This window comes from Mucor mucedo, assembly GCF_025094135.1.
Source record: "Mucor mucedo strain NRRL 3635 chromosome Unknown EV154scaffold_43, whole genome shotgun sequence".
In the NCBI taxonomy this organism is placed as follows: Eukaryota; Fungi; Mucoromycota; class Mucoromycetes; order Mucorales; family Mucoraceae; genus Mucor; species Mucor mucedo.
This window is the reverse complement of record NW_026252327.1, coordinates 214187-240359: the sequence shown is the minus strand read 5'-3', so window position 1 is coordinate 240359 and position 26173 is coordinate 214187. Positions and strand designations below refer to the sequence as shown.

General features: G+C 36.6%; 12 protein-coding genes across 12 annotated transcripts; 4 read left to right on the top strand and 8 right to left on the bottom strand.

Annotated features, from left to right (window-relative positions):
* Nucleotides 1-94: 94 nt before the first annotated feature.
* On the top strand, nt 95-2290 carry EV154DRAFT_602549 (glucoamylase glam; the record flags this gene model as incomplete). Its single annotated transcript, XM_051607302.1, has 6 exons — nt 95-256; nt 319-498; nt 552-1048; nt 1138-1247; nt 1325-1385; nt 1463-2290. The coding sequence occupies 6 exons, from the start codon at nt 95-97 to the stop codon at nt 2256-2258; spliced, it is 1806 nt and encodes a 601-aa protein (XP_051457854.1). The 3' UTR covers nt 2259-2290.
* Nucleotides 2291-2406: 116 nt separating this feature from the next.
* On the bottom strand, nt 2407-4677 carry EV154DRAFT_224374 (uncharacterized protein). Its single transcript, XM_051594456.1, has 4 exons — nt 4445-4677; nt 3479-4391; nt 2821-3424; nt 2407-2753 (listed from the first exon to the last, which is right to left on the bottom strand). The coding sequence occupies exons 1-4, from the start codon at nt 4513-4515 to the stop codon at nt 2473-2475; spliced, it is 1869 nt and encodes a 622-aa protein (XP_051457853.1). The 5' UTR covers nt 4516-4677; the 3' UTR covers nt 2407-2472.
* Nucleotides 4678-5094: 417 nt separating this feature from the next.
* EV154DRAFT_224349 (uncharacterized protein) lies at nt 5095-6531 on the bottom strand. Its single transcript, XM_051594455.1, has 4 exons — nt 6224-6531; nt 6110-6176; nt 5302-6039; nt 5095-5216 (listed from the first exon to the last, which is right to left on the bottom strand). The coding sequence occupies exons 1-4, from the start codon at nt 6270-6272 to the stop codon at nt 5195-5197; spliced, it is 876 nt and encodes a 291-aa protein (XP_051457852.1). The 5' UTR covers nt 6273-6531; the 3' UTR covers nt 5095-5194.
* Nucleotides 6532-7808: 1277 nt separating this feature from the next.
* EV154DRAFT_588397 (Six-hairpin glycosidase-like protein) lies at nt 7809-8853 on the top strand (the record flags this gene model as incomplete). The annotated part of the gene is made up of 5 exons (XM_051606829.1): nt 7809-7832; nt 7921-7970; nt 8058-8481; nt 8541-8692; nt 8757-8853. 5 exons carry the CDS (start codon nt 7809-7811, stop codon nt 8851-8853), a joined length of 747 nt encoding a protein of 248 aa, XP_051457851.1.
* A 179-nt stretch (nt 8854-9032) lies between these two features.
* On the bottom strand, nt 9033-10887 carry EV154DRAFT_224321 (uncharacterized protein). The gene is made up of 4 exons (XM_051594454.1): nt 10827-10887; nt 10075-10761; nt 9417-10020; nt 9033-9349 (listed from the first exon to the last, which is right to left on the bottom strand). The coding sequence occupies exons 2-4, from the start codon at nt 10741-10743 to the stop codon at nt 9069-9071; spliced, it is 1554 nt and encodes a 517-aa protein (XP_051457850.1). The 5' UTR covers nt 10744-10761; nt 10827-10887; the 3' UTR covers nt 9033-9068.
* Nucleotides 10888-10987: 100 nt separating this feature from the next.
* On the bottom strand, nt 10988-12887 carry EV154DRAFT_602546 (uncharacterized protein; the record flags this gene model as incomplete). Its single annotated transcript, XM_051607301.1, has 7 exons — nt 10988-11002; nt 11056-11127; nt 11198-11279; nt 11342-11825; nt 11889-12651; nt 12722-12788; nt 12839-12887. Coding segments are annotated over 7 exons (1530 nt in total), but the record flags the coding sequence as incomplete, so codon positions are not given.
* A 311-nt stretch (nt 12888-13198) lies between these two features.
* Nucleotides 13199-14300, bottom strand: EV154DRAFT_551588 (uncharacterized protein). Its single transcript, XM_051604991.1, has 3 exons — nt 14212-14300; nt 13323-13937; nt 13199-13261 (listed from the first exon to the last, which is right to left on the bottom strand). Exons 1-2 carry the CDS (start codon nt 14269-14271, stop codon nt 13644-13646), a joined length of 354 nt encoding a protein of 117 aa, XP_051457848.1. The 5' UTR covers nt 14272-14300; the 3' UTR covers nt 13199-13261; nt 13323-13643.
* Nucleotides 14301-14699: 399 nt separating this feature from the next.
* On the top strand, nt 14700-16734 carry EV154DRAFT_563360 (glucoamylase glam; the record flags this gene model as incomplete). The annotated part of the gene is made up of 6 exons (XM_051605778.1): nt 14700-14861; nt 14931-15110; nt 15167-15663; nt 15752-15861; nt 15932-15992; nt 16080-16734. 6 exons carry the CDS (start codon nt 14700-14702, stop codon nt 16732-16734), a joined length of 1665 nt encoding a protein of 554 aa, XP_051457847.1.
* Nucleotides 16735-17030: 296 nt separating this feature from the next.
* EV154DRAFT_224255 (uncharacterized protein) lies at nt 17031-18948 on the bottom strand. Its single transcript, XM_051594452.1, has 2 exons — nt 18089-18948; nt 17031-18034 (listed from the first exon to the last, which is right to left on the bottom strand). The coding sequence occupies exons 1-2, from the start codon at nt 18755-18757 to the stop codon at nt 17384-17386; spliced, it is 1320 nt and encodes a 439-aa protein (XP_051457846.1). The 5' UTR covers nt 18758-18948; the 3' UTR covers nt 17031-17383.
* EV154DRAFT_224261 (uncharacterized protein) lies at nt 18949-20814 on the bottom strand. Its single transcript, XM_051594453.1, has 5 exons — nt 20722-20814; nt 19890-20652; nt 19342-19825; nt 19054-19279; nt 18949-19000 (listed from the first exon to the last, which is right to left on the bottom strand). Exons 2-4 carry the CDS (start codon nt 20580-20582, stop codon nt 19194-19196), a joined length of 1263 nt encoding a protein of 420 aa, XP_051457845.1. The 5' UTR covers nt 20583-20652; nt 20722-20814; the 3' UTR covers nt 18949-19000; nt 19054-19193.
* A 1341-nt stretch (nt 20815-22155) lies between these two features.
* On the top strand, nt 22156-23449 carry EV154DRAFT_563358 (Six-hairpin glycosidase-like protein; the record flags this gene model as incomplete). The annotated part of the gene is made up of 7 exons (XM_051605777.1): nt 22156-22177; nt 22241-22251; nt 22301-22451; nt 22530-22590; nt 22678-23104; nt 23164-23295; nt 23366-23449. 7 exons carry the CDS (start codon nt 22156-22158, stop codon nt 23447-23449), a joined length of 888 nt encoding a protein of 295 aa, XP_051457844.1.
* A 1159-nt stretch (nt 23450-24608) lies between these two features.
* EV154DRAFT_508240 (uncharacterized protein) lies at nt 24609-25265 on the bottom strand (the record flags this gene model as incomplete). The annotated part of the gene is given in 3 exon segments (XM_051601506.1): nt 24609-24631; nt 24651-24863; nt 24912-25265. 2 exon segments carry the CDS (start codon nt 25263-25265, stop codon nt 24651-24653), a joined length of 567 nt encoding a protein of 188 aa, XP_051457843.1. The 3' UTR covers nt 24609-24631.
* Nucleotides 25266-26173: the final 908 nt, after the last annotated feature.

Below are 26173 nucleotides of genomic sequence, written 5' to 3'. Positions count from 1 at the left end.
AGTGTCTTGGCCACAAGAGTTGAATAAAGTTATAAATATCCCAAGACATCTTTTTATTATTATTATTATCTCAAATTAACTACATCAAAAAAAAATGAAGTGTCTTCACACCTTGTTCAAGAAACAAGTTTTATTCATCCTGGTCGGTTTCTCCTATGTCTCTGCTACGGTTGTCAGTACCTCTCCTCCTACTTCTGAAGTCAAGGTTCAATCCTATGATTACGTCGCTGGAAAATCATTTACTGGTAAAATCTATGTAAGTTCTCTCTCTGTTTTCTTTCTTTCGCCTATCTCATCCCCCCTCAAACCACCATCTAGGTCAAAAATATTGATTTGACCAAAGTCGTCAGTGTCATTTACTCGGACGCCACAGGTGATTGGAACAACAATGCTAATCTTGTCAAAGCCGCTTTCAGTGAAAGTATCAGTGATACCAGTTATGAATTTTGGACATTCTCTTCTACCGCTATCTCTAGTATTAAAGAATTCTACATCAAGGTAAGTCCCCCCCATCATGTCTTCAACTTAAATAAATCGTCTCTTTTTCTTAGTACGATGTCAGTGGCAAGACTTACTATGACAACAACGGATCCGCTAATTACGTTGTTACAACACCCCCTCCCACCACGACCACTTCTTCCTCTCCCACTTCCACTGCCACTGAAACACCCCCTACATCCACATCCATTGCTTTTCCCTCGGGTAACTCTACCATCTCCACATGGATTAAAACTCAAGAGGGTATCAGTCGTGCTGCCATGATCCGTAACATTAACCCAGTGGGAGCTGCCAAGGGTTTTATCGCTGCCTCGTTGTCTACTTCTGGCCCAGATTATTATTACTCTTGGACTCGTGATTCTGCTTTGGTCTCGTATGTCATGGCTAATGATTATAATACCACGCTTAAGGGAGACGCTACCACTGTGGGTCTCTTGAAGGATTATGTGACTTATTCTATCAATGCGCAATCGACAAGTACTGCTTGTAATTGTTTGGGAGAGCCCAAGTTTAATGCCGATGGATCCAGTTTTACTGGAGCCTGGGGAAGGTAACCTTAAATTGAATAACGTGAAAGAAAATGTACACTGATGTATTTTTTTTTTTTTTTTTTTTTTGTTTGTTTAAATCAAATATTAGACCTCAAAATGATGGTCCTGCTGAACGTGCTTCATCGTTTATTTTAATTGCAGATAGTATTCTTAAACAATCCGGTGATGATACCTATGTTACTGGAACACTTAAACCTGGTAAGGGCTGCATCGAAATAACCCACTCACTACTTTTATTGGTCATATTAATTTACATATAAAAAAATATTTTATAGCAATTTTCAAGGATTTGGATTATGTAGTGAGTACTTGGTCCGACGGATGTTTCGATCTCTGGTAATGAACCCCAACAAAACCCAACCCTCCCAAAAAAAAAAAATCTAACACAAACTGTCTATTATTAAAAAATGTAGGGAGGAAGCCAACGGTGTTCACTTTTACACACTCATGGTCATGCGCAAAGGTTTGATCCACGGTGCAAATTTCGCTACACGTAACGGTGACACCACACGTGCCTCCACCTACACCACTACCGCCAACACTCTCAAAACCAAAATCGATACCTTTTGGTCGGGTACCTACATTACTGTCACCCAAAGTCTCTCAGGGGGTGTTCAAAAAGCCGGTTACGATGTCTCTACCTTGATCGCTGCTAATTCAGGTTCCCTCTCAGACGGTTTCTATACACCCGGATCCGATAAAATTTTGGCCACCGCTGTCGTTGTTGAAAGCAAGTTTAGTTCTCTCTATGAGATCAATGTCGATACCCCTTCTTATTTGGGTACAGCTATCGGTCGATACCCCGAGGATACGTACAATGGGAACGGGAATGGACAAGGTAACCCTTGGTATTTGGCAACCAGCGCCTATGCAGAACTTTATTATCGTGCTATCAAGGAATGGACACTAGCGGGTCAAGTCAAGGTCTCCTCCATTAGTTTACCCTTCTTTAAGAAATTCGATACGGCTGCTGTGGAAGGGACCGTGTACAAGGTCGGTACAGCTGCTTTTAATGCCATGACACAAAATGTCGCGTTGGGTGCGGATAAGTTTCTTTCTACCGTTAAAAATTATGCATTGACCAATGGGTCGATGTCTGAACAGTATGAACGGGGATCTGGAAAGTCTACGGGGGCCAGAGATCTTACTTGGTCACATGCTGCGCTTATTTCTGCTGCTCGTGCAAAGGCTGGTGCTCCTTCTGCTTAAGATTTATTAAGCTGTTTAAATAAAAATAAAAACTTTGTTTTCCATAACTATCAAAGACTGTATTTTGGGTGATAATTTGATGTCTTATTATAATTAGTTATTTAGAGTAGTCAAATTTGTTTATCAGAGTTGTTGTTTAAAGTAAATCGACGCAAATAAGAGATGGTTTAAATCAGTTGTATGTAATATATAATTTTATTGGAGCAGTGATACGTTAAATATAAGCAAGTGTCAATGGCTCCATGATATTTACGGTTAAGTAATAAGGTTTACTAATATAGTTACTAATTCTGCCCATACATCCTCTTGATGATTTGATAGATAAATTATTGCTAATCTGCTCATATTCTATCACAAATGTATTAATATAAATATCCGTCAAACGTCTGGAGTCTATTTCATGAGTAACACCACGAGTGCGACCGTGCAATAGAGTATACTTGTCCGGAACAGTACTGGTTGAACTATCTAATTGAAGAATTTCTAATTTGATATCTATGTGTAAGTAGAAGTGGGTCTCATTAGCACAAACGAAGAAGTACAATAATGGCAACGAACTTACTATTTGGTTTATTGATTTGAATTATAAGCTCTCTTGTTGGAACTGGCTTCCCTTTCTGAATAAATACCAAATAATAATCAACATATCCCATAGTATTTTTGATATCACCATCACTGTTTATTCGGGTGAAAGAGACCGAACGGCTTAAATTTGTAATCCGCATCCCGTATGTATTGCTAGATACTTGGCACAAAGTCCCAGTGACAAACCTTTCAAACATGTAAGGCTTTTTTCCAGATAAAAACGTCTCCAGTAATTGGAAAATAGATTTTCTTAGTACAAATGTCTTTGTATCTTTTTCTTTCATATATACACCGTCATCAATCGCTTTTTGCATAATCATGGTGTATGCGATGTGGATCTTTGAACCCTGCCCCAGATTGAACGGATCACCAAACACGAAAATATATTTCGGTACATAGTTTCCAAATAGTTTTTTGTTGGTCAAAGATGCCGTTATATCTCCTGATATACTTTCTATCACTGACATGAGACATACTTCAATAATTTCACGAAGAGAAATACTGATACAGCAATCGCATTTCGTGTTGATATTCAGCTGTATTTTGGAATCCATGTTCAAATTTGACTTGTTTTTTTCGAACTACCAAAAAACAATTAATACAATGAGACGCTAATTATAGGTATACCAAATTACAAGTTCAACAACGCATGGTTTTAAATTTCGATAAGTATTGTTATATATCTCAAGTGATTGGAAATCATATTGCACATCTTCCTCACTCTTGTGCGTGGTACAGTAATTGAATTGACAATTGACTTGTAGGCTTTTCATAATACTCTTACAGAGTGCATCATATACATCATTGATATGTATCATTTCATCCTGAATAATGATGGACGCTGGATCTTCTCCGGGTGATTCCAGTTTAACAACTTGATGCAAACTGAGTTGAATATGCTTTGAATGTATCTGTGCAACAACAAAGTGTGATTTCAACCCAAATTCCAAATGTTGATACTTGTGTTGGATAGCGGGTAGAATTTCTTCACCACGGGTACAGAATTTTGCTTTTCGAAGTTCGTCGTCCTTCCCAAGTATTCCACTTGCAAAGAATAATTTTTCCAAATTTTTCATTGAGCCGAATACAGTATCCAGTAGCTTTTTGTCAATAGACACACCATACCAAATGTTGTTGGCTCGCCAATTCGTTCCTACAATACTTTTTAATTTTTCCTCTATTTTCTTGTGGAGACAGTGCAGATATGTGATCATAAAAAAATGCATGTAACCTGGATGGCATGTTGTAAATCCCTCGCTATCCGAAGCAGAAAATTTGTCATTCGACACAAAAAAATCGTCCATGTCAAAGTTTGCCGTAAGCTGTTCAAATAGGTTTGGGTTTGAGGAAACAAATAACTTTCTGATTTCCTTCGATCGATTTTTGATACTTTTTATCCTAATATAATCGTTAAAAGCACTCCTTGTTTTCCCTGTTCTTAAAACTTGATCAGATGTTTTAGTTGTCTCCATTATCATACTCTGTCCGATGTAACTTGAGTATAATTCAAGGTAGTCACCAAAAATCTTTTCTAAACCTAACTTCAGTCTAAACGCACAATTAGAATTGACAATCATAAGCGTTTCTTCAAGTAGTTTTACCTCTTTGATATTTGTAGTACTGGTCTTTGATATATTTCTGATTGCTTGATGAAACTATTCAATGGTCGCATATTACTATTATGCAATAAAATGGAACTTAGTTGGACTTGCTTATACAAGATATTCTGCCGCCTATCACCATTACCATTCAAAATTTTGCTTCTGTCCAACTTGTCTATCTTTATCTAGGTATGTAAAAGCAGTCTGGATTCGTATAGGCGATATGTCTGTTTGGTTTCAAATAGGTCAGGTTAATACGAAGCCGATACTACTAAGGAGTCAATTTACCGATATTGATGAAGACAATAGGCTTTAAGCAACTTTTGGGTTCTTCCATTGTTGTTTCTTTGGGTAGTATAACTGGGTTTCTGCGCACGTTAAGTTCTTCCATTCGGTAGTTTAAAAGCTCTCGAGTTGCATGTTTTCGGTGATCATGGTCAAAGAGTACGAACATGGGGGGATCATCATCGAGTTCCGCGGATATGTAAGATTCTTTTAGTTCCCTGAAATACTTTTTCGACCAACAATCAACTGATGAGTTTAACCCCATAGCAAAAAATGTTGTCGGGATTCGCCTTGTGTGAAAAATGTCCAATGGCCTGGGTACTATATTGCTCCTGCCTACAAGAAGCTTATCTACTTCATTTCTAAAGAATTTTTCTGCATAACTTGAAAAATATTCAAGTATGTCTCCTAAAGTGATTGATCTATTCGTCCTGCGAGATTTTAAGTCTGGCAATGGCTGATCATTTAAGAAACCACCTGTTGTTCTCTGGCAAAAACAAAAAAAAACGTTTTTAATTATTTTCCCAATTTCATTTTAATTAACTCTTACAAAATAATAAATTCCATCGTACTTTCGACTGAGTTTATCAAGCATGTCGTCGATAGATTCTGATGATAACGTAGTATCACAATGCTTTTCTACACATGCTATTAATGACAATCGTAGTTCATTTGGTCCAAACGGGATTACAAAGTGAGTTTGTTTCAACAATTGTGGCACCATCTTTCTTTGTGCTAATCTGAAAGCAGGATATTGAGCTGATACCAATTTCAAATCCACGGAGTATGTACCTTGATAATCTATTGTACACATAACGCGCTGATCACCATACTTTAAGTTTGTGGCGTCCGGAATTCCTCTTTTCATCTGCAAGTTTTGAAAATTTAACTCTAACATCGAAAAAAACAGCAGCCTGCCCGGACCATCATTTTCATGAAGAAGACCAGCCTTTACGAATAGAGGTCGAAACAATTCTTCTCTTATTTTATAATCCCAACTGGTTGGAAGATTCAAAGAATAACAGAAATCCTTTGCACTATTCAATTTTTTTTTATAATGATCCACTATTTTTTGTAACAGGTATATAGCTTTCTCGTACAAGAGCGCGTACAATGCTGTATTATCGAAAGATTGTTGCTTGGATTTTAAATAAATGTCAGAGAGCTCGTTTAAGGTACTGCGTACATAAATAACGCCTTCCTGGAGCCCTTTCGGATTCTCATTCGCTTCACGAGCCTTGTTGCCTCTGGCAATGATATTTCTCGTGGTAGTGTCATATAACATTGAGGTGCGGTATGCCTTGCTGATACTATTTTTAAAAAGGAATCTCTGTCAAAAAAAAAACACATATAAATTCTGCTATTTCGATGTCGACTAACTTTGCAACTTCCTTTGCGGATTCAATAATGTATATGAGCTGAGCGTTGATGGTGTCAAAGCCCAAATCTACTTGAATTCAGCAATCCCGTATTTTAAGAAGTTAAGTCGCTTACCGATTGCCAAACAATAACTATGCCGAGAATAATCATAGAATTCTTCCATCTTCTTTCTTCCACAACGATGTTAAAAGCGTCGAAAGCACAAATAAGGAGTTCACGACGTTTCGTATAATCCGTTTATTTGTAGTACGAAACCTTATTTGACCATGAACTCAGTGACGGCGTTGAAGCATGCATTCAAACTTTCCGTCTAACACCTACTAACACTGTATCGCGGTATTAGTTTTTGCTAGACTACTCTTCTGTAGCAAAATCTCTAGTTTCTGGGAAAGGAGACCTTTGCTATCCTTCCCCCTTTAAGCATATGGAAACAATTAAAAAAAGACATCGTTTACATCATATTTTTTATATATTACCAACTTTATTTAACGCAAATTAACATTGTCACATACATTAACTTGCTTGAATGACGTAATTTAAACAATTTAAAAAGGGTGTGGACATAGAAACTTTGACTATATCCGTAGTTTTGGGGGACTTCCACTATGCATCCTTTTGTTGAGATCGGCTTCACTTTCGAATAAATACAGAGCAGCTACCATTGTTCTCGATAGTATTTCTTATATTGTCATCGTTTATCTATATGAAAGAAAGGGAGAAACTCAGACCCACCAAAACCAAGTCGCAGCGCATATGTTTCCCATTATACTTGGCATAATCTGCCAGTTACAAGCCTCTCATACATATATGGTCTGATACGTGTAATTAGCTTCAATAGCTGTATAAATGGTTCTCTTAACTAATACAAATGATAGCGTATTTTTTCTTTGACTTGCATACAGTTGTTAATGGCTGGTTTCATTATCATAGTATATACTGTGTAAACAATTGGGTTGTAAGACATGCGAAATGAAATTTCCTAAAACAAATAGATATTCCATTTCGTAATTTCTAATTATTCTGTTGTTTGTCAAAGAAGCCGCTATGATTGTTGCAATATCTTCGATAAGTGACTTGAGGCTTACTTCAATAATGTTACAAAGAAAAAAACTGATATTACAATCGCAGTTGTCGTTCATATTTAACTTCTTATTACAATCCAAATCCAAACTTTCTTCGCTCATCTTCAACTACTGATAAACCTCCAAGTAAAAGTAATAGTGTAGTCCCATTTAACTTAAAAATCTCAGAAACGTATAACTTTAGGTTCTGACGTATACTGGTATAAGTTTGGAGCGAGTCGAAAGCACCATATGCATTGTGTGTGAGGCAATAATTGATTTCACGGTCGATTTGTGTGTTCGCCAAAATGTTCTTACATAGACTATCATATACATCATCTATGTAAATTATTTCATCTTGAATAACAATGGTAGTCGCATCTTCTCCAGGTAATGCCAGTTTGACAATTTGATGCAAAGTGAGCTGAATATGTTTTGAAAATATTTGTGCAGTACATAACAAAGTATGATATTGTTTTGAAGTCCAGTCATTTGAATTGAACAACGTGAAAGAAAATGACTAATGTTGTAAATGTTTAGTTTAAAAAATCTAGACCTCAAAATGATGGCCCGGCTGAACGTGCTTCGTTGTTTATTTTAATTGCAGATAGTATTCTTAAACAATCCGGTGATTACCTATGTTACTGGAACACTTAAACCTGGTAAGGGCTGCATCGAAAAAAAACCCACTCATTACTTTTATTGGTCATATTAATTTACATATAAAAATATTTTATATCAATTTTCAAGGATTCGGATTATGTAGTGAGTACTTGGTCCGACGGATGTTTCGATCTCTGGTAAAGAACCCAAACAAACCCAACCCTCCCAAAAAAACAAAAAAAAAATCTAACACAAACTGTCTATTATTTAAAAAAAAAATGTAGGGAGGAAGCCAACGGTGTTCACTTTTACACACTCATGGTCATGCGCAAAGGTTTGATCCACGGTGCAAATTTCGCTACACGTAACGGTGACACCACACGTGCCTCCACCTACACCACTACCGCCAACACTCTCAAAACCAAAATCGATACCTTTTGGTCCGGTACCTACATTACCGTCACCCAAAGTCTCACAGGGGGTGTTCAAAAAGCCGGTTACGATGTCGCTACCTTGATCGCTGCTAATTCAGGTTCCCTCGCAGACGGTTTCTATACACCAGGATCCGATAAAATCTGGGCCACCGCTGTCGTCGTTGAAAGCAAGTTTAGTTCTCTCTATGATTCAATGTCAATACCCCTTCTTATTTGGGTACATCCATCGGTCGATACCCCGAGGATACGTATAATGGTAACGGGAATGGACAAGGTAACCCTTGGTATTTGGCAACCAGCGCCTATGCAGAACTTTATTATCGTGCTATCAAGGAATGGACGCTAGCGGGTCAAGTCACGGTCTCCTCAATTAGTTTACCCTTCTTTAACAAATTCGATACGGCTGCTGTGGAAGGGACCGTGTACAAGGTCGGTACCGCTGCTTTTAATGCCATGACACAAAATGTTGCGTTGGGTGCGGATAAGTTTCTTTCTACTGTTAAAAATTATGCATTGACCAATGGGTCGATGTCTGAACAATATGAACAGGGATCTGGAAGGTCCACGGGGGGCAAGAGATCTTACTTGGTCGCATGCTGCGCTTATTTCTGCTGCTCGTGCAAAAGCTGGTGCTCCTTCTGCTTAAGATTTATTTAGCTGTTTAAATAAAGATAAAAACTCTGTTCTCATAACTCTCAAAGACTATATTTTGGGTGATAATTTGATGTCTTATTATAATTAGTTATTCAGAGAAGTCAAATTATTGTTTGTCAGAGTTGTTGTTTAAAGCAAATCAATGCAAATAAGAGATGGTTTTAATCAGTTGTGTATAATATATGATTTTATTGAAGCAAAGATAGGTTAAATATAAGCAAGTGTCAATGGCTCCATGATATTTTTGGTTACGTAATAAGGTTTATCAACATAGTCAACAATATCGCGTATGCATCCTCTTGATATTTTGATAGATAAATTATTGCTAATCTGCTCATATTCTACCACAAATGTATTCAGAGAAACATACGTCAAATCAGCGGAGAATACTTTATAAGTAACACCAGGAGTGTCGCCGTGCAATAGAGTATACTTGTCCGGAACAATACTGGTTGAACTTTCCAATTGAAGAATTTCTAATCTGATATCTATGTGTAAGTAGAAGTGGGTCTCATTAGAACAAACGAAGAACTACAATCATGGCAACGAACTTACTTGTTGGTTTATTAATTTGAATTATAAGCCCTTTTGTTGGAACTGGCTTCCCTTTCTGAATAAATACCAAATAACTACCATCATCTGCAATAGTATTTTTGATATCACCATCACTGTTTAGTCGTGTGAAAGGGGTAAAACGGCTTAGATATGGAATCCGCATCCCGTATGTATTGCCTGATACTTGGCACAAAGTTCCAGTGACAAACCTTTCAAACATGTAAGGCTTTTCTCCAGATAAAAACGTCTCCAATAATTGGAAAATAAATTCTCTTAGTACAAATATCTTTGTATCTTTTTCTTTAATATATACGCCGTCATCAATCGCTTTTTGCATAAGCATGGTGTATGCGATGTGGATCATTGAACCCAGCGCCAGATTGAACGGATCTCCAAACACAAAAATATAATTCGGTACATAATTTCCAAATAATTCTTTGTTGTGCAAAGAAGCCAATATATCTGTTGTTATACTTTCTATTACTGACATAAGGCCTACTTCAATGATATCACGAAGAAATATGCTAATACTGCAATCGCATTTCGTGTTGATATCCAGCTGTATTTTGGATTTCATGTCCAAATTTGATTTGTTTTTTTCGAACTACCAAGAAGTAATTAATACACTGAGACGCTAATTATAGGTATACCAAATTACAAGTTCAACAACGCATGGTTTTAAATTTCGATAAATATTGTTATATATCTCAAGTGATTGGAAATCATATTGCACATCTTCCTCACTCTTGTGCGTGGCACAATAATTGAATTGACAATTGACTTGTAGGCTTTTCATAATACTCTTACAGAGTGCATCATATACATCATTGATATGTATCATTTCATCCTGAATAATGATGGACGCTGGATCTTCTCCGGGTGATTCCAGTTTAACAACTTGATGCAAACTGAGTTGAATATGCTTTGAATAAATCTGTACAACAACAAAGTATGATTTCAACCCAAATTCCAAATGTTGATACTTGTGTTGGATAGCGGGTAGAATTTCTTCACCACGGGTACAGAATTTTGCTTTTCGAATTTCGTCGTCCTTCTCAAGTATTCCACTTGCAAAGAATAATTTTTCCAAATTTTTCATTGAGCCGAATACAGTATCCAGTAGCTTTTTGTCAATAGAGACACCATACCAAATGTTTTTGGCTCGCCAATTCGTTCCTACAATACTTTTTAATTTTTCCTCTATTTTCTTGTGGAGACAGTGCAGATATGTGATCATAAAAAAATACATGTAACCTGGATGGCATGTAGTAAATGCCTCGCTATCCGAAGCACACAACTTGTCCTTCGACGCAAAAAGATCGTCCATGTCAAAGTTTGCTGTAAGCTGTTCAAATAGGTTTGGGTTTGAGGAAACAAATAATTTTCTGATTTCCTTTGGCGGATTTTTACTTGATTTTATCCTTCCATCACTGCTTAAAGTTCTCCTCTTCCGCATGTTTTGGAAAGCCCGGCCAAGTAGTTTGGATACTTGGTTCACTAGTGTTCTTTTTTTCACATTTCTTTTGTAACTTGAGTACAATTGAAGATAGTCACCAAAAATCCTTTCTAAACCTAACTTCAGTCTAAACGCGCAATTAGAATTGACAATCATAAGTGTTTCTTTAAGTAGCTCTACTTATTTGATATCTGTAGTACTGGTCTTTGATATATTTCTGATTGCGTAATGAAACATTTTAATGGTTGCATATCACTATTATGCAATAAAATAGAACTTAGTTGAGTTTTCTTTTAAAAGGTATTTTGACGCCTATCACTATTACCATTCAAAATTTTGCTTCTGTCCAACTTGTCTACCTTCATCTAGGTATGTAAAAGCAGTCTGGATTCGTGTAGGCGATATGTCTGTTTAGTTTCAAAATAGAATAGGTAAGTACGAATCCGATACTACTAAAGAGTCAATTTACCGATATTGATGAAGATAATAGGTTTTAAGCAATTTTTGGGTTCTTCCATTGTTGTTTCATTGGGAAGTATAACTGGGTTTCTGCGCACGTTGAATTCTACCATTCGGTTTTGTAAAAGATCTTTAATTACAATTATTCGTCTAGGATAGTGAAAGAATTCGAATATGGGGAAATTAACACCGCGTTCCGCGGATATGTTAGATTCTCTTAGTTCCCTGAAATACTTTTTCGACCAACAATAAACTAATGACATTAGCCCCATAGCAAAAAATGTTAGCGGGATTCGACCTGTGTAAAAAATGTCCAATGGTCTGGGTACTGTATTGCTCCTGCCTACGAGAAATTCATCTACTTTATTTCTAAAGAATTTTTCAACAAAATCAGAAAAATGACTAAGTATGTCCTCTAAAGTGATTGATTCATTCGTCCAGCGAGATTTCAAGTCTGGGAATGGCTGATCATATAAAACATCACCTGTTATTCTCTGGCAAAAAAAAAAAAAAATGTTTTTAATTATTTTCCCAATTTCTTTTCCATTAACTCTTACAGAATAACCAACTCCATTGTACTCTTGACTAAGTTTTTCAAGCATGTCGTCGATAGATTCTGATGATAACGTCGTATCACAATGCTTTTCCACACATGCTATTAATGACAACCGTAGTTCCTTTAGTCCATACGGGATTACAAAGTAAGCCTGTTTCAACAATTGTGGCACCAAGTCTCCTTTTGCTAATCTGAAAGCAGGATATTGAGCTGATACCAATTTCATATTCACCGAGAATGTACTTTGATAATCTATTGTACAGATAACGCGCTGATCACCATACTTTATCTTTCTATGATTAGGGTTGTAATTTTTTATTTGCACGCTCTGAAACTTTAACTCTAACATCGAAAAAAACAGCAGCCTGCCCGGACCATCATTTTCATGGAGAAGACCAGCTTTTACGAATAGAGGCAGGAACAATTCTTCTCTTATTTTATAATCCCAACTGGTTGGAAGACCCAAAGAATAACAAAAATCCATATTTACACTATTCGGTTTTTGTTGATAACGACCCAGTATTTTTTGTAACAGGTCTATAGCTTCCTCGTACAAGAGCGCGTACAGTACCGTATTGTCGAAGGTTTGTTGCTTGGATTTTAAAAAAATGTCAGCAAGCTCGCTTAAGGTGTTGCGTACATAAATAACGCCTTCTTGGAGGCCTTCCGGATTCTCAATCGCTTCATCAGCCTTGTTGCCTCTGGCAATAATACTTCTCGTGGTAGTGTCATATAAAATTGAGGTGCGGAATTCGTGTTCAGACCTTTTTTTCAAAAAGGAATCTCTGTCAAAAAAATACACGTACAAATTCTGCTGTTTTGATGTCGACTAACCTTTCAGCAATCTTGTCAGGTCTATTAAGGGTTAACACTCGAGAGGTAAGGATGTCATAGTCCAAATCTATACGAAGTAAGCAACGCCATAATTTTAAAAAAAATTAAGTCGCTTACCGATATTAATACAATATCTATGCTGCGAATAGTCATAGACTTCTTCCATCTTCTTTCTTCCACAACGATGTTAAAAGCGTCGAAAGCACAAATGAGTTCACGGCGTTTCGTATAATCCGTTTATTTGTAGTACGAAACCTTATTTGACCATGAACTCAATGACGGGGTTGAAGCATGCATTCAAAGATTCTATCTAAAACCCACTACATTGAAGCGCGATATTAGTTTTTGCTAGACTACTCTTCTGTCGCAAAATCTCTAGTGCCTGGGAAAAGAGACCTTTGCTATCATTCCCTTTTTAAGCATATGGACACAAATAAAAAAGGACATCGTTTACATCATATTTTATATATGTATATTACACACTTTATTTAACGCAAATTAACATATACACATACACTAACTTACCAAAAATACTTGTATCTACTTGAATTAGCATATCTATTTCCTCAAAACTTCGGCTATATCATGTCTAATACAATACCTTTTTTTCCCTCTTGCTATAAATTTGGATTCCGTTCTTAAAAATGTCGATTTGGTTCAATACAGCATCTAAAGCGTATTTTCCTGCTTCCGGATTCATTTATAATTAAAATGCACTGAGCCATCTAATAATGTTCATGCGGGGGTTATAAATGATATGTGAAAACTCAAGCGGAAGCGAGAAATTGTCAAATTCTTGAATGATGTGGCTTTTAACATTTTCAAGGTTTCCTCTGCAATAAAAGATGTCTCATCCTTTGTCTTCTCTATGTCCTTACGCTTTTAGAAGACGCACCTCTACAAACACAGCAAGAATATCATCTCATCCCTTGCCTAATGCGCTGAGCACTTCACGATACGCATTTCTACCAATCGCTAAAATACCATCGGAAACCACTTCGCTTTTCTTGTTGTTCATGTTATCCATAGGTGATGTAAAACCTGTGTTGCAATTGTTTTCTAATTGTTCGTGGTATGCTGATTCTGCATTGTCTGCTGATGTTTCGACGGCTTCGCAACGACGTTGAACGATTTTTTCCATGACAGAAGTTTCGATTTGGCCAGGTGATTTAGCTTCTTTAATTTCGTAATCGACAGCACCTGCAACAAGAATGGGCTGTAGCATGCAAAAACAAAGTGTCAGTTTTTTTTTTTCGTTGGGTTGGCGTATTATATTACCTTGACATATTCACGGAATTAAGTTCGACTCTTTTCAAGTCCATCGCCAGGTAGAGCAGTAATATACACTGTGACTTTACGAGGCATTTCCTAGATTCCTATGTCGTGAGACAATGAAGAGAGATCAAAGAAAGGGAAAGAAACTCCTTGAGCAAGTCTTGTTCTGGCATATTGGGCATATTTGTTACTGGAATAGACAAGACCTGCAATACCACCTGTATACCACGAAAGATCAGTTTGTTCTTGGAAGGTACTTTTAATCCAAAAGGCATGTCTTGTTTATGAAAAGTGTTTCTTTTTTTAAAAAAAGGGGGCTTTATAAAAAAAAAAAAAAAAAAAAAAAAAAAAAAAAAAAAAAAACCCAACCCAATCAAATGATTGATTCTAAATGCAGTAATAGTGGACGCTTTTCATATTAGTGTCAATTTTTTGTACACACAAATCAATATATCTTTCATTGGCTGTCATACGATCGCATGGATGAAAAAAAAAAATGTACCATGCAAAATTAAGAGAGATCTGTACTTGGGAAACCGTCCCGGGGAACAAAATGGATTTTGTGCAAATGTAACTTTATCCTTTTTTACAGAATTTAAAAAAAGTGTCTTGGCCACAAGAGTTGAATAAAGTTATAAATATCCCAAGACATCTTCTATATTTTTTATTATTATTATTATCTCAAATTAACTACATCAAAAAAATGAAGTGTCTTCACACCTTGTTCAAGAAACAGGTTTTATTCATCCTGGTCGGTTTCTCCTATGTCTCTGCTACGGTTGTCAGTACCTCTCCTCCTACTTCTGAAGTCAAGGTTCAATCCTATGATTACGTCGCTGGAAAATCATTTACTGGTAAAATCTATGTAAGTTCTCTCTCTCTTTCTTTCTCTCTTTCTTTCATCTATCTCATCCCCCCTGAAACCACCATCTAGGTCAAAAATATTGATTTGACCAAAGTCGTCAGTGTCATTTACTCGGACGCTACAGGTGATTGGAACAACAATGCTAATCTTGTCAAAGCCGCTTTCAGTGAAAGTATCAGTGATACCAGTTATGAATTTTGGACATTCTCTTCTACCGCTATCTCTAGTATTAAAGAATTCTACATCAAGGTAAGTCCCCCCCCCCCATCATGTCTTCAACATAAATAAATCGTCTCTTTTCTTAGTACGATGTCAGTGGCAAGACTTACTATGACAACAACGGATCCGCTAATTACGTTGTTACAACACCCCCTCCCACCACGACCACTTCTTCCTCTCCCACTTCCACTGCCACTGAAACACCCCCTACATCCACATCCACTGCTTTCCCCTCGGGTAACTCTACCATCTCCACATGGATTAAAACTCAAGAGGGTATCAGTCGTGCTGCCATGATCCGTAACATTAACCCAGCGGGAGCTGCCAAGGGTTTTATTGCTGCCTCGTTGTCTACTTCTGGCCCAGATTATTATTACTCTTGGACTCGTGATTCTGCTTTGGTCTCGTATGTCATGGCTAATGATTATAATACAACGCTTAAGGGAGACGCTGCCACTGTGGGTCTCTTGAAGGATTATGTGACTTATTCTATTAATGCGCAATCGACAAGTACTGCTTGTAATTGTTTAGGAGAGCCCAAGTTTAATGCAGATGGATCCAGTTTTACTGGAGCCTGGGGAAGGTAACATTTGAATTGAATAACGTGAAAAAAAATGTATACTGATGTATTTTTTTTTTTTTTTTGTTTGTTTGTTTAAATCAAATATTAGACCTCAAAATGATGGCCCGGCTGAACGTGCTTCATCGTTTATTTTAATTGCAGATAGTATTCTTAAACAATCCGGTGATGATACCTATGTTACTGGCACACTTAAACCTGGTAAGGGCTGCATCGAAAAAAAAAACCCCCCACTCATATTAATTTACATATTGACATTTTTTTTTTATAGCAATTTTCAAGGATTTGGATTATGTAGTGAGTACTTGGTCCGACGGATGTTTCGATCTCTGGTAATGAACCCAAACAAAAATGACATTTTTTTTTTTTTTTTTTTAAAAAAAAAAAAAAAAGCTAAACTTCCAATTAAAAAAATCTAGGGAGGAAGCCAATGGTGTTCACTTTTACACACTCATGGTCATGCGCAAAGGTTTGATCCACGGTGCAAATTTCGCTACACGTAACGGTGACACCACACGTGCCTCCACCTACATTACTACCGCCAACACCTTAAAAACCAAAATCGATACCTTTTGGTCTGGTACCTACATTACCGTCACCCAAAGTCTCACAGGGGGTGTTCAAAAAGCCGGCTACGATGTCTCTACCTTGATCGCTGCTAATTCAGGTTCCCTCGCAGACGGTTTCTATACACCCGGATCCGATAAAATTTTGGCCACCGCTGTCGTTGTTGAAAGCAAGTTTAGTTCTCTCTATGAGATCAATGTCGATACCCCTTCTTATTTGGGTACAGCTATCGGTCGATACCCCGAGGATACGTACAATGGGAATGGGAATGGACAAGGTAACCCTTGGTATTTGGCAACCAGCGCCTATGCAGAACTTTATTATCGTGCTATCAAGGAATGGACACTAGCGGGTCAAGTCACGGTCTCCTCAATTAGTTTACCCTTCTTTAAGAAATTCGATACGGCTGCTGTGGAAGGGACCGCGTACAAGGTCGGCACCGCCATGACACAAAATTTTGCGTTGGGTGCGGATAAGTTTCTTTTTACGTCAAAAATTATGCATTGACCAATGGGTCGATGTCTGAACAGTATGAACGGGGATCTGGAAAGTCCACGGGGGCAAGACATTTTACTTGGTCGTATGCCGCGCTTATTTCTGCTGCTCGTGCAAAAGCTGGTGCTCCTTCTCTTTAAGATTTATTTAGCTATCCAAATAAAAATAAAAACTCTATTCTCATAACTATCAAAGACTGTATGTTGGGTGATAATTTGGTGTCTTATTACAATTGTTTATGCAGAGAAGTCAAATTTGTTTATCAGAGTTGTTATTTAAAGTAAATCAATGCAAAATAAGAGATGGTTTTAATTTGTTGTGTATAATATATGATTTTATTGAAGGAAAGATAGGTTATATATAAGCGAGTGTCAATGGCTCCATGACATTTTCGGTTACGTAATAAAGTCTATCAATATAGTCCCTAATATGACCCATACATCCTCGTGACACTTTGATAGATAAATTATTGCTAATCTGCTCATATTCTACCACAAATGTTCCAATTCTATAACGCGATAAAGCACTGGCGTATATTTTATATGTACCACCAGGAGTGTCGCCGTGCAATAGAGCATACTTGTTCGGAATGGTATTGGTTGAACTTTCTAATGGAAGAAAATTTAAAGAGATACCTATGTGTAAGTAGAAGTGAGTCTCATTAGCACAAACGAAGAAGAACAATCATGGCAACGAACTTACCTTCAGGTTTATTGATTTGAATTATATGCCCATTTGTAGGAACTGGCTTTCCTTTCTGTATAAGTACCAAATAACTACCATCATCTGCAATAGTATTTTTGATATCGCCATCACTGTTTATTCGGGTGAAAGTCATCCATTCGACTGGAAAATTAAATGAAATTCGCATCCCGTATGTATTGCTTGATACTTGGCACAAAGTTCCAGTGACAAACCTATCAAACATGTAAGGCTTTTTTCTAGATGAAAACGTCTTCAGTAATTGGTAAATAGATTCTCTTGGTACAAATGTCTTTGTATCTTTTTCTTTGATATATACGGCGTCATCAATTGCTTTTTGCATTATCATGGTGTATGCTGTGTGAATTTTTGAACGCTGCACCAGATTGAACGGATTTCCAAGCACAAAAATATAATTCGGCACATAGTTTCCGAATAACGTTTTGTCAGTCAAAGAAGCCACTATATCTGTTGTTATACCTTCTATCACTGACATAAGGCCTACTTCAATAATATCACGAAGAAATATGCTTATACTGCAACCACATTTCGTGTTGATACTCAGCTGTATAATGGAATCCATGTCCAAATTTGATTTGTTTTTTTCGAACTACCAAGAAGCAGTTAATAAACTGAGACGTTAGTTATAGGTGTACCAACTTACAAGTTCAACAACACATGGTTTTAAATTTCGATAAATATTGCTATATATCTCTAATGACTGAAAATCATATTGTGTATCTCCCTGACTCTTGTGTGTGGTACAATAATCAACTTGACAATTGACTTGTAGGCTCTTCATAATACTCTTACAAAGTGTATCAGATACATCATCGATATGTAACATTTCATCCTGAATAATGATGGACGCTGGATCTTCTTCGGGTGATACCAGTTTAACAACTTGATGCAAACTGAGTTGAATATGCTTTGAAGATATCTGTGCAACAATAAAGTATGATTTCAAACCAAAGTCCAAATGTTGATACTTGTGTTGGAGAGCTGGTAGAATTTCCTCACCACGAGTGCAGAATTTTGCTTTTCGAAGGTCGTCGTCCTTCTTTAATATTCTACTTGCAAAGAATATTTTTTCCAAATTGTTTATTGAGCCGAATACAGTGTCCAATAGGTTTTTATCGACAGAGACGCCATACCAAATGTTGTTGGCTCGCCAATTCAATCCTACATCACTTTCTAGTTTTGCCTCTATTTGCTTGTTGATACAGTGCAGATATGTGATCATAAAAAAATACATGTAACCTGGATGGCATGTAGTAAATGACTCGCTATCCGAACCACAAGATTCATCCTTCGACGCAAAAAGATCGTCCATGTCAAAGTTTACCGTAAAAGCTGTTCAAATAATTTTCGTTTTAAAAGAAATAATTTTCTGATTTCCTTCTGGGGATTTTTACTTGATTTTATCCTTAAAATACTTCTCTTCCGCATGCTTCGGAAAGCCCCACCAAGCAATTCGAATACTCGGTTCACTGGTTCCCTTTTTTTCACATTTTTTTTGTAACTTGAGTATAATTTAAGGTGATCACCAAAAATCTTTTCTAAACCTGACTTTAGTCTAAACGCACAATTAGAATCGACAATCATAAGCGTTTCTTTAAGTAGTTTTACCTATTTGATATTTGTAGTACTGGTCTTTGATATATTTCTGATTGCTCGATGAAACTATTCAACGGTCGCATATTACTATTATGCAATACAATATAATTTAATTGGACTATTTTGTAAAGATATTTTGACGCCTATCACGATTACCATTCAAAATTTTGATTCTGTCCAACTTGTCTACCTTTATCTAGGTATGTAAAAGCAGTCTGAATTCGTGTAGACGATATGTCTGTTTAGTTTCAAAATAGAATAGGTAAGTACGAATCCGATACTACTAAAGAGTCAATTTACCGATATTGATGAAGATAATAGGATTTAAGCAACTTTTGGGTTCTTCCATTGTTGTTTCGTTGGGTAGTATAATTGGGTTTCTGCGCACGTTAAATTCTTCCATTCGGTTTTCTAAAAGCACTTGAGTTGCATATTTTCGGAAACGATAGTAAAAGAGTTCGAATATGGGGAAATCACCACCGAGTTCCGCGGATATGTAAAATTCTTTAAGTTCCCTGAAATACTTTTTCGACCAACAATTAACTGATGAGATTATCCCCAGGGTTAAAAATGTTCTCGGGATTCGCCTTGTGTAAAAAATGTCCAATGGCCTGGGTACTATATTGCTCCTGCCTATAAGAAGCTTATCTACTTCATTTCTAAAGAATTTTTCTGCATAACTTGAAAAATATTCAAGTATGTCTCCTAAAGTGATTGATCTATTCGTCCTGCGAGATTTTAAGTCTGGCAATGGCTGATTATTTAAGACACCACTTGTTGTTCTCTGGCAAAAAGAAAAAAAAAACGTTTTTAATTATTTTCCCAATTTCATTTTAATTAACTCTTACAAAATAATCAATTCTATCGTACATTCGACTGAGTCTATCAAGCATGTTGTCGATAGATTCTGATGATAACGTAGTATCACAATGTTTTTCTACACATGCTATTAATGACAATCGTAGTTCATTTGGTCCAAACGGGATTACAAAGTGAGTTTGTTTCAACAATTGTGGCATCAATTTTCTTTGTGCTAATCTGAAAGCAGGATATTGAGCTGATACCAATTTCAAATCCACGGAGTATGTACCTTGATAATCTATTGTACACATAACGCGCTGATCACCATACTTTAAGTTTGTGGCGTCCCGAATTCCTCTTTTCATCTGCAAGTTTTGAAAATTTAACTCTAACATCGAAAAAAACAGCAGCCTCCCCGGACCATCATTTTCATGGAGAAGACCAGCTTTTACGAATAGAGGCAGGAACAAATCTTCTCTTATTTTATAATCCCAACTGGTTGGAAGATTCAAAGAATAATAAAAATCCATATTTACGCTATTCAATTTTTGTTTATAACGATCCAGTATTTTTTGTAACAGGTCTATAGCTTCCTCGTACAAGAGCGCGTACAGTGCCGTAGTGACGAAGGATTGTTGATTTGATTTTAAATAAATGCCAGCAAGATCGCTTAAGGTGTTGCGTACATAAATAACGCCTTCTTGGAGGCCTTCCAGATTCTCATTCGCTTCATCAGCCATGTTGCCTCTGGCAATGATATTTCTCGTCGTAGTGTCATATAAAATTGAGGTGCAGTATTCGTGTTCAGAACTTTTTTTAAAAAGGAATCTCTGTCAAAAAAATACACGTACAAATTCTGCTGTTTTCATGTCGACTAACCCTTTAACAATTAATTGAGGTCTATTAATGGCTACCGCTCCAGAGGTGAGGATGTCATAGCCCAAATCTAAACGAAGTAAGCTACGCCGTAATTTTTTAAAAAAAATAAGTCGCTTACCGATAAAAATACAATATCTATGCCCAGAATAGTCATAGAGTTCTTCCATCTTCTTTCTTCCACAACGATGTTAAAAGCGTCGAAAGCACAAGTACGGAGTTCACGGCGTTTCGTATAATCCGTTTATTTGTAGTACGAAACCTTATTTGACCATGAACTCAATGACGGCGTTGAAGCATGCATTCAAACTTTCCGTCTAACACCTACTAACATTCAAGCGCAATATTAGTTTTTACTAGACTACTCTTCTGTAGCAAAATCTCTAGTTTCTGGGAAAGGAGACCTTCACTATCCCTGCCCTTTAAGCATATGGAAACAAATAAAAAAAAGTTATCGTTTACATCATATTTTTTATATATTACCCATTTTATTTAACGCAAATCAACATTGACACATACACTAACTTGCTTGAATGACGTAATTTAAACAATTCAAAAAGGGTATGGACATGGAGACTTCGACTATATCCGTAGTTTTGGGGAACTGCCACTTTGCATCCTTTTGTTGAGATCGGCTTCACTTTTCGAATAAATACAGAGTAGCTACCATTGTTCTCGATAGTATTTCTTATATTGTCATCGTTTATCTATATGAAAGAAAGGGAGAAACTCAGACCCACCAAAACCAAGTCGCAGCGCATATGTTTTCCCTGATACTTGGCTTAATGTTCCAGTTACAAGCCTCTCATACATATATGGTCTGATACGTATAACTGACTCCAATAACTGTATAAATGGTTCTCTTAACTAATACAAATAATAGCGTATCTTTTTCTTTGACTTGCATACAATTGTTAATGGCTGGTTTCATTATCATAGTATATACTGTGTAAACAATTGAGTTGTAAGACATGCGAAATGAATTCCCTAAAACAAATAGATATTCCATTTCGTAATTTCTAAATATTCTGTTGTTTGTCAAAGAAGCCACTATGATTGTTCCAACATCTTCTATGACTGACTTGAGGCTTACTTCAATAATGTTACGAAGAAAAATACTGATATTACAATCGCAGTTGTCGTTCATATTTAACTTCTTATTACAATCCTAATCCAAACTTTCTTCGCTCATCTTCAACTACCAATAAACCTCCAAGTAAAAGTAATAGTGTAGTCCCATTTAACTTAAAAATCTCAGAAACGTATAACTTTAGGTTCTGACGTATACTGGTATAAGTTTGGAGCGAGTCGAAAGCACCATATGCATTGTGTGTGAGGCAATAATTGATTTTACGGTCGATTTGTGTGTTCGCCAAAATGTTCTTATATAGACTATCATATACATCATCTATGTAAATTATTTCATCTTGAATAACAATGGTAGTCGCATCTTCTCCAGGTAATGCCAGTTTGAAAACTTGATGCAAAGCGAGCTGAATATGTTTTTAAAATATTTGTGCAGTACATAACAAAGTATGATATTGTTTTGAAGTCCAGTTATTTGAATTGAACAACGTGAAAGAAAACGACTAATGTTGTAAATGTTTGGTTTAAAAAATTTAGACCTCAAAATGATGGCCCGGCTGAACGTGCTTCGTCGTTTATTTTGATTGCAGATAGTATTCTTAAACAGTCCGGTGATGATACCTATGTTACTGGAACACTTAAACCTGGTAAGGGCTGCATCGAAAAAAAAGCCCACTCACTACTTTTATTGGCCATATTAATTTACATATAAAAATATCTTATAGCAATTTTCAAGGATTTGGATTATGTAGTGAGTACTTGGTCCGACGGGTGTTTTGATCTCTGGTAATGAACCCAAACAAACCCAACCCTCCCAAAAAAAAACAATAAAAAAACCTAACACAACCTGTCTATTCTTAAAAAAATATCTAGGGAGGAAGCCAACGGTGTTCACTTTTACACACTCATGGTCATGCGCAAAGGTTTGATCCACGGTGCAAATTTCGCTACACGTAACGGTGACACCACACGTGCCTCCACCTACACCACTACCGCCAACACTCTCAAAACCAAAATCAATACCTTTTGGTCGGGTACCTACATTACCGTCACCCAAAGTCTCACAGGGGGTGTTCAAAAAGCCGGTTACGATGTCTCTACCTTGATCGCTGCTAATTCAGGTTCCCTCGCAGACGGTTTCTATACACCCGGATCCGATAAAATTTTGGCCACCGCTGTCGTTGTTGAAAGCAAGTTTAGTTCTCTCTATGATATCAATGTCAATGCTCCTTCTTATTTGGGTACATCCATCGGTCGATACCCCGAGGATACGTATAATGGTAACGGGAATGGACATAAGGTAACCCTTGGTATTTGGCAACCAGCGCCTATGCAGAACTTTATTATCGTGCTATCAAGGAATGGACGCTAGCGGGTCAAGTCAAGGTCTCCTCCATTAGTTTACCCTTCTTTAAGAAATTCGATACGGCTGCTGTGGAAGGGACCGTGTACAAGGTCGGTACCGCTGCTTTTAATGCCATGACACAAAATGTTGCCCGTTAAAAATTATGCATTGACCAATGGGTCGATGTTTGAACAGTATGAACGGGGATCTGGAAAGTCCACGGGGGCCAGAGATCTTACTTGGTCGCATGCTGCGCTTATTTCTGCTGCTCGTGCAAAGGCTGGTGCTCCTTCTGCTTAAGATTTATTTAGATGTTTAAATAAAAATAAAGACTCTGTTCTCATAACTATCAAAGACTGTATTTTGGGTGATAATTTGATGTCTTATTACAATTATTTATGCAGAGAAGCCAAATTTGTTTATCAGAGTTGTTGAATAAAGTAAAACAATGCAAATAAGAGATGGTTTAAATCAGTTGTATGTAATATATAATTTTATTGAAGCAATGATATGTTAAATATAAGCGAATGTCAATGGCTCTATGATATTTACGGCTGCGTAATAAGGTTTATCAATATAGTCTTCAATATCGGCCATACATCCTCTTGATATTTTGATCGATAAATTATTGCTAATCAGCTCATATTCTACCACAACGTTTCTGATAATACGAGACGTCAAATCATCGGATAATATTTTATAAGTATCACCAGGAGTGTCGCCGTGCAATAGTGTATACTTGTCCGGAACAGTACTGGTTGAACTTTCTAATTGAAGAATTTTTAATTCGGTAGCTTTGTGTAAGTAGAAGTGGGTCACATTAGCACAAACGAAGTAGAATAATCATGGCAACGAACTTACAACATCCGTATTTCATTTGAATTATAAGCCCTTTTGTTGAAACTGGCTTCCCTTTCTGAATAAATATCAAATAACTACCAGTACCTGCAATAGTATTTTTGATATCACCATCACTGTTTATTCGGGTGAAAGGCATTGAATCGCGTGAATGATATGATAGAATCCGCATCCCGTATGTGTTGCTTGATACTTGGCACAAAGTTCCAGTGACAAACCTATCAAACATGTAAGGCTTTTTCCCAGTTAAAAACGTCTCCAGTAATTGGAAAATTGATTCTCTTAGTACAAATGTCATTGTGTCTTTTTCTTTAATATAAACGCCGTCATCAATTGCTTTTTGCATAATCATGGTGTATATGATGTGGATCTTTGAACCCTGCCCCAGATTGAACGGATCTCCAAACACAAAAATATAATTCGATACATAGTTTCCAAATAATCTTTTGTTAGTCAAAGAAGCCACTATATCAGTTGTAATACTTTCTATCACTGACATAAGGCCACCTTCAATAATATCACGAAGAAATATGCTTATACTGCAGCCGCATTTCGTGTTGATATTCAGTTGTATTTTGGAATTCATGTCCAAATTTGATTTGTTTTTTTCGAACTACCAAGAAGCAATTAATGCAATGAGACGCTAGTTATAGGTATACCATCTTACAAGTTCAACAACACATGGTTTTAAATTTCGATAAATATTGCTATACATCTCAAATGACTGGAAATCATATTGTATATCCTTCCCGTACTTATGTGTGGTACAATAGTCAACTTGATAATTGATTTGTATGCTCTTCATAATACTCTTACAAAGTGTATCATATACATCATCGATATGTATTATTTCATCCTGAATAATGATGGACGCTGGATCTTCTCCAGGTGATGCCAGTTTGACCACTTGATGCAAACTAAGTTGAATATGCTTTGAAGATATCTGTGCAACAACAAAGTATGATTTCGACCTAAAGTCCAAATGCTGATACTTGTGTTGGATAGCTTGTAGAATTTCTTCACCACGGGTACAGAATTTTGCTTTTCGAAGGTCGTCGTTCTTCCTGATTATTCCACTTGCAAAGAATGATTTTTCCAATTTCTTTATTGTACCGAATACATTGTCCGATAGATTTTTATCAATAGAGACACCATACCAAATTTTGTCGGCTTGCCAGTTCTTTCCGAAATTACTTTCCAATTTTTTCTCTATTTGCTTGTTGAGACAGTGCAGATATGTGAGCATAAAAAAATACATGTAACCTGGATGGCATGTAGTGAATAACTTGCTATCCGAAGCAGGAAATTCGTCCTTCGACACAAAAAAATCGTCCATGTCAAAGTTTGCCGTAAGCTGTTCAAATAGGTTTGGGTTTGAGGAAACAAATAATTTTCTGATTTTCTTTGGTCGATTTTTACTTGTTTTTATCCATTCAACATTACTTGAAATCTTTCTCTTCCGCATATTTTGGAAAGCCCGGCCAAGTAATTTTGATGCTGGTATTCTTTTTTTCCCATTATTTTTGTAACTTGAGTATAATTCAAGGTAGTCACCAAAAGTCTTTTCTAAACCTAACTTCAGTCTAAACGCACAATTAGAATTGACAATCATAAGCGTTTCTTCAAGTAGTTTTACCTATTTGATATTTGTAGTACTGGTCTTTGATATATTTCTGATTGCTTGATGAAACTATTCAATGGTCGCATATTACTATTATGCAATAAAATGGAACTTAGTTGGACTTTCTTATACAAGACATTCTGCCTCCTATCACCATTACCATTCAAAGTTTTGCTTCTGTCCAACTTGTCTACCTTTATCTAGGTATGTAAAAGCAGTCTGGATTTGTGTAGGCGATACGTCTGTTTGGTTTCAAAATAGGTTAGGTTAAAACGAAGCCGATACTACTAAGGAGTCAATTTACCGATATTGATGAAGATAATAGGATTTAAGCAACTTTTGGGTTCTTCCATTGTTGTTTCGTTGGGTAGTATAACTGGGTTTCTACGCACGATAAATTCTTCCATTCGGTTTTCTAAAAGCTCTAAAATTGCAAATCTTCGGCTACGATAGTCATCGAGTTTGAATATGGGGGAATCATGACCGAGTTCCGCGGATATGTAAGATTCTTTTAGTTCCCCGAAATACTTTCTCGACCAGCAATA

Coding starts and splice junctions, on each gene's coding strand:
- EV154DRAFT_224255 (XM_051594452.1), bottom strand. CDS start 18,757: ATGGACGATCTTTTTGCGTCGAAGGATGAATCTTGTGGTTCGGATAGC. Junction 18,035..18,088: donor AACCATGTGTTGTTGAACTT/GTAAGTTGGTAC, acceptor GCTTCTTGGTAG/TTCGAAAAAAACAAATCAAA.
- EV154DRAFT_224349 (XM_051594455.1), bottom strand. CDS start 6,272: ATGGAAGAATTCTATGATTATTCTCGGCATAGTTATTGTTTGGCAATC. Junction 6,177..6,223: donor TAGTTATTGTTTGGCAATCG/GTAAGCGACTTA, acceptor GAATTCAAGTAG/ATTTGGGCTTTGACACCATC. Junction 6,040..6,109: donor TCCGCAAAGGAAGTTGCAAA/GTTAGTCGACAT, acceptor TTTTAAAAATAG/TATCAGCAAGGCATACCGCA.
- EV154DRAFT_224321 (XM_051594454.1), bottom strand. CDS start 10,743: ATGGACGATCTTTTTGCGTCGAAGGACAAGTTGTGTGCTTCGGATAGC. Junction 10,021..10,074: donor AACCATGCGTTGTTGAACTT/GTAATTTGGTAT, acceptor ACTTCTTGGTAG/TTCGAAAAAAACAAATCAAA. Junction 9,350..9,416: donor TCAAATTAATAAACCAACAA/GTAAGTTCGTTG, acceptor ACTTACACATAG/ATATCAGATTAGAAATTCTT.
- EV154DRAFT_551588 (XM_051604991.1), bottom strand. CDS start 14,271: ATGCCTTTTGGATTAAAAGTACCTTCCAAGAACAAACTGATCTTTCGT. Junction 13,938..14,211: donor TCTTTCGTGGTATACAGGTG/GTATTGCAGGTC, acceptor TGCATGCTACAG/CCCATTCTTGTTGCAGGTGC.
- EV154DRAFT_224261 (XM_051594453.1), bottom strand. CDS start 20,582: ATGGCTGATGAAGCGAATGAGAATCTGGAAGGCCTCCAAGAAGGCGTT. Junction 19,826..19,889: donor ACGATAGAATTGATTATTTT/GTAAGAGTTAAT, acceptor TCTTTTTGCCAG/AGAACAACAAGTGGTGTCTT. Junction 19,280..19,341: donor TATTATCTTCATCAATATCG/GTAAATTGACTC, acceptor GAAACTAAACAG/ACATATCGTCTACACGAATT.
- EV154DRAFT_224374 (XM_051594456.1), bottom strand. CDS start 4,515: ATGCGACCATTGAATAGTTTCATCAAGCAATCAGAAATATATCAAAGA. Junction 4,392..4,444: donor GTACTACAAATATCAAAGAG/GTAAAACTACTT, acceptor TTGTGCGTTTAG/ACTGAAGTTAGGTTTAGAAA. Junction 3,425..3,478: donor AACCATGCGTTGTTGAACTT/GTAATTTGGTAT, acceptor GTTTTTTGGTAG/TTCGAAAAAAACAAGTCAAA.